Source organism: Trachymyrmex septentrionalis, unplaced genomic scaffold (genome assembly GCF_001594115.1).
Source record: "Trachymyrmex septentrionalis isolate Tsep2-gDNA-1 unplaced genomic scaffold, Tsep1.0 scaffold67, whole genome shotgun sequence".
Classification (NCBI taxonomy): domain Eukaryota; kingdom Metazoa; phylum Arthropoda; class Insecta; order Hymenoptera; family Formicidae; genus Trachymyrmex; species Trachymyrmex septentrionalis.
In genome coordinates, this window is record NW_017305852.1 from 149,556 (window position 1) to 154,148 (window position 4,593).

At 34.6% G+C, this 4,593-nt stretch overlaps 1 protein-coding gene across 1 annotated transcript in view; it reads left to right on the forward strand.

Moving 5' to 3' along the window:
• LOC108753256 (ribosome biogenesis protein TSR3 homolog) overlaps window positions 1–3,161 on the forward strand; it is an 11,955-nt gene extending 8,794 nt beyond the window's left edge. The window contains exons 3-4 of the mRNA XM_018494699.1: window positions 2,027–2,414; window positions 2,493–3,161. Of these exons, the coding sequence (XP_018350201.1) occupies window positions 2,027–2,414; window positions 2,493–2,587 (483 nt within the window). The 3' untranslated portion in view covers window positions 2,588–3,161. The remainder of the gene's footprint in view (window positions 1–2,026; window positions 2,415–2,492) is intronic.
• Window positions 3,162–4,593: the final 1,432 nt, after the last annotated feature.

Consider the following 4,593-nt stretch of genomic DNA (forward strand, 5'->3'; position numbering starts at 1 on the left):
AGCCAATCGATATGTTTAGGTCCTCAGCAACCTCTCTAACGGTGATTCGACGATTGGCCAATACTATTTTCTTCACTTCATCAATGTTTTCGTCTGTTGTTGACGTGCTCGGGCGTCCGGCACGCTCTTCGTCGTTCACATCTTCTCGGCCCTCTGAGAACATTTTGTATCACCGATAAACGTTGCTTCGGTCCAAGGTAGCTTCACCATATGCCACAGTCAACATTCGGAATGCATCCGCGCACTTAACTTTGTTTTTCACACAAAATTTGATACAGATTCTTTGATCCATTTTTTGGAATAGGCAAAAATCGAAGACGAGCCAAAACACGTGCAAGAAAAGCAGCTGTCAAAAATTAACTGAACATTCAAAATGGCCGAACTTGTCGGCATAAGTGAGAGACATGAGTACCAACATAACGCCATAAAAAATCGAAAATCGAATATACGTAACCCGCAGAAATTCAAAATTCGCGATACTTTTTGAACAGACCTCGTATATATTTGTATATCCATACGGGGGACATATACTATATGATCGAGCGTATAACAACCAACTTACTGTTGAGGTGCGTGGGATTGTTTGGTTCACAACCTTCGAGTGGGTATTTGACTTAAGAGCCCCGCTGTCCGTACAAGAGCCAGGAAGATAGTCTGATGGGAAGTGCCTGGCTGATTCCGATAATTCGATGGACTCGAGCACGGATACACAAACTCAGCGTGAACGGGTTTACTAGCGTGATTTTTCACTGGAGTGAACCGTACTAACGTGAACCGGGTTACTTTGACTTTCGTACTAATACTCTGCGCTTCCACGAGACCTCTATTAATACCCCGAAAAAAGAGCGTAGTCCCCTTTGTTTAGGATACAATAGTTAGTTGCAATGAGAATTACGATTTTTATAACGTTCTATCATTGTTAATCTAAAGTGCATCGTTAGACGGGTTTTGAGAAGAAAAGAAATGATTTACCTTTTTCTTTAAAAAAGCAAGATTGCTCCAGACAGATGACGAATTCTGTTATCTTCGCGGAAAATATGGCTAGGTAAACAGACGGTTACCATGCACTAGTTTAGCGTGCAGGGCAATCATTGTCAGTCGCAAGTCCGATCTTAGATAACGCTACCGTGAGAAGTTATTCCACACGTTTTACGATTTTTTAAGTGCAACATGGCGCCTGTTTTTCTTAAAATGATATTGTTGGTCAGCCTGGGACGGCAAAGCTTGGATTTTTATTGTGTGACTTAGGTGCATTTACTATATAATTTCTTTCGTAATCTTGTCATCTTTCGGGCCTACATTAAGGTTGTTATTCCTTCCGGGTTGATTGGCATTTACGAGTTTTCGCGGAGCTTGTCCGGTCCCTTTTTTCAGTTCTGTCAGACCATTATCAGGGGACTCTATTCGAGTCTCATAGATCCCAACCGTAGTCGCGACGTGGAGCTAACTCTTTCGAAAGAAAAGAATCATGATGTCTACAGAACGTAACATTTATATTGGTCATGGAAATTTCCCTGGAAAACCTGGTAAAGTCAGGGAATTTTAAAATTCATTTTCTGTGGCAACCCTGTACTATATTTGATGCCTTATTCTTTCGTTTTTTAAAATAGTAATTTTGTATTTTCATTTTATTTTACTAATTTTACTGATAGTTACAAATTAATCCTACCTTTTTATATAAAATCTTTTTCTGAACGGCGTATGTACTTGGCGTACTTTTTTTACTTTTTCTTAGAAGATATATAAACAAATCTGAACTTGCTTGTACTATGTGTAGTTTCGTAAGATAACCCATATATATTATTGATGCCGGCTAGTTTTTGGAAAAACAGAAAACCTACTTCTTCTGTACACGTATTTTAACATGAAATCTGATCTTTGTTGATGCACTAAAACTTATCTTGTTTTTTACCAAATTCCAAACATATATATTTTATTTTAACTACCAGCGTATACTGTTCAGTCACAAAAAGATAGATTTACGATCTTATTACAAAAATTTAATGCCAATAACCGAATGTTACAGTGCGTGAGTCCGAGGGATTGTGATATTGTACGAGAATACGGCTGCGCGGTCGTAGATTGTAGTTGGGCGCGGTTGGACGACACTCCGTTCAACAGAATGAAGATGTCTCATCCTCGCATACTGCCATTCTTAGTCGCTGCAAATCCAATAAATTATGGAAAGCCTTATCAGCTGAGTTGTGTAGAAGCTATAGCAGCTACTCTGATTATAACAGGATTTCCGAATGAGGCCGAGCTTTATATCGGAAAATTCTCATGGGGACATTCGTTCTTGGAACTGAACAGCGAACTATTGGAAAAGTACACTCTTTGCACAAGCAGCGAAGAAATAATTACGGCACAAGAAACGTACCTAAAGAAAGCCTGGCAGGAGAAATTAGATAGGCTTAGTAAAGATTTCTTCTAATCTTTTTTTTCTGTCCTTTATCAATGATTTTTTTTTAATATGATTGTATACTTCATCTTAGCGCTTCCTGATTTTCCGGAAAACAGTACAGAATCCGAAGAAGAGGAAGAAGAAAAAGACACGGATACGGTCTTAAAAGTAACTGAGGCGATATAAAAGTGTATAAAGTATAGTCATTAAAGGTAATTGACTTTTTAATCAAATTCTTGATTTCGAATTTCCAACCATTACGATTAAAAATATACAATAAATTTCTAAGACTTGTAAAAAGACAATTGCCAAATATGGAATGTAGAAGAAACGTGTATAGATTGGAAAAGATTTAGACTTAAAAAATTTGTGAAATCCGAGTAGTTCGTCATAGATCAAATCACATTTAATGGCAATTTGACCATCAATCCGCCGAGTTTGTTTGAGACGACCTAGTGTTGCCAGATCTGTTCGAAAATTATGCCTATATATTGCGATTTTCTCCATATTTTAACTATTTCGATATTTGTATTTTTCTTTCAAAAATTTTACATTTTTGTAATCCAAAAAAATTCCTCAATGAAAACAAAAAAATTCCAAATTTAGAGGAAAATCTCCCAACTGAAACAGTAAGTCTGTTCGCGTTGCATATACTTTTTGCACTTGGCATCTTCGCTTTCTTTATTTTCAACATCCAAATCCCTGTTTAGAGGTTTTCGCGCTACTTCCTAGTCAATAGACAGTTTATTCATAATAATACATAAAACAATTAATATAATGGAATAAAAAAATTACTAACAATACCTTATGTATAGTATGCCATTATACATGATTATTGTTAATTTTATATGTTATTAAATATTTTCAAAATGACAAAATAAAACAATATAAATAGAGGAGAGTTACGTTGAATCAAAGCTCTTTTGAGATGAATCGATCAATGAATTAATGCCTTTGTGAGCCATGCACTGGATCACTAGTGTGAAGTATTGTCTTTATTTAATCTCTTAAATAAATTCATACGTTTCTATCCTTGTTCGAATCCTTTTCAATGTCAGGATTTAGCGAAATCATTGTGTTTCCTAACACTGTACAATAATGAGTTAAAGTTACAATTGATTATACGTATATATTATTAAGAACGCAGAACATTACCTTAATAATTAATATAAATACATAAATATATTTTGAACTTACATGAGTTTCGTTAAAAGAAAAGAGACTGACATGTTAACCAACCGAAAGTTACAACTCATCTGACTAAGAAGCAGTATGTATTGGTATAATAACTAAGCATAGATAAAGAAAACATTGAAGAGAGGAAGCGTTAATTGTTGATCAATAAATAGTCATTAATGCTGTCTACAGTTCAGTGTCCGTTTGTAAATTTAGACTGTTCTTTTGTTTGCGAATGAAAATTATTTCGGAAATAAATCTTTTATTTAGAATTCTTTCTTCTAAATGCTGTCCAATTGAATTCGTGTTCATATTCCAAACGATGATCAATAATTACAGAACGTTGTGATGGTCTCCAATTAATGTGGTTTTTGTGTTCACTGATCCTCGTTCAACGTTCTGCTCGTCTGATCCACATATGATTATCATATGAGCATCACAGTCCCCACAACTTATTTTGTACACAACATTGGTATGAAGCATAGGTGGTCTGTCTTTGTGAACTCTAATAAACACCTGCTCAGTCCTTCAATACCTTTGTATGCCATGCTTACTACGTTGAAGTTCTTGATAAAATTCAGAGTTGGCAAGTAACGCATTATTTGTAACGTCGTTATAAGTTACTTTTTTCGATAACGAATGAATTTCGATAACGACGTTACATTTTCTTCTGAGTAATATGGTAATGCAATTACATTTTTGGGATAACAGTAACGATTTCATTAGTTACTTTCATCGTTACTTTATTTCTAACTACTAAAAGTTTAATCGTAACTATAGCCTTAGAAAACAGAAATGAAACATTAATGGTCTGATTGTCTAAATCACGCAAGCACGACACCTTTTTTTCATTTATATTTATGAAATTATGGTTCACACGTATAGACTAACTCAGATATAATCATTACAGTATATTTAATTTCTTAAAATAAAATTTGTTCTGTTATATCTCACAAATTAAATATATGTATATAATACAAATTACAAACAATTATTTTTTTATTATAATATAATTT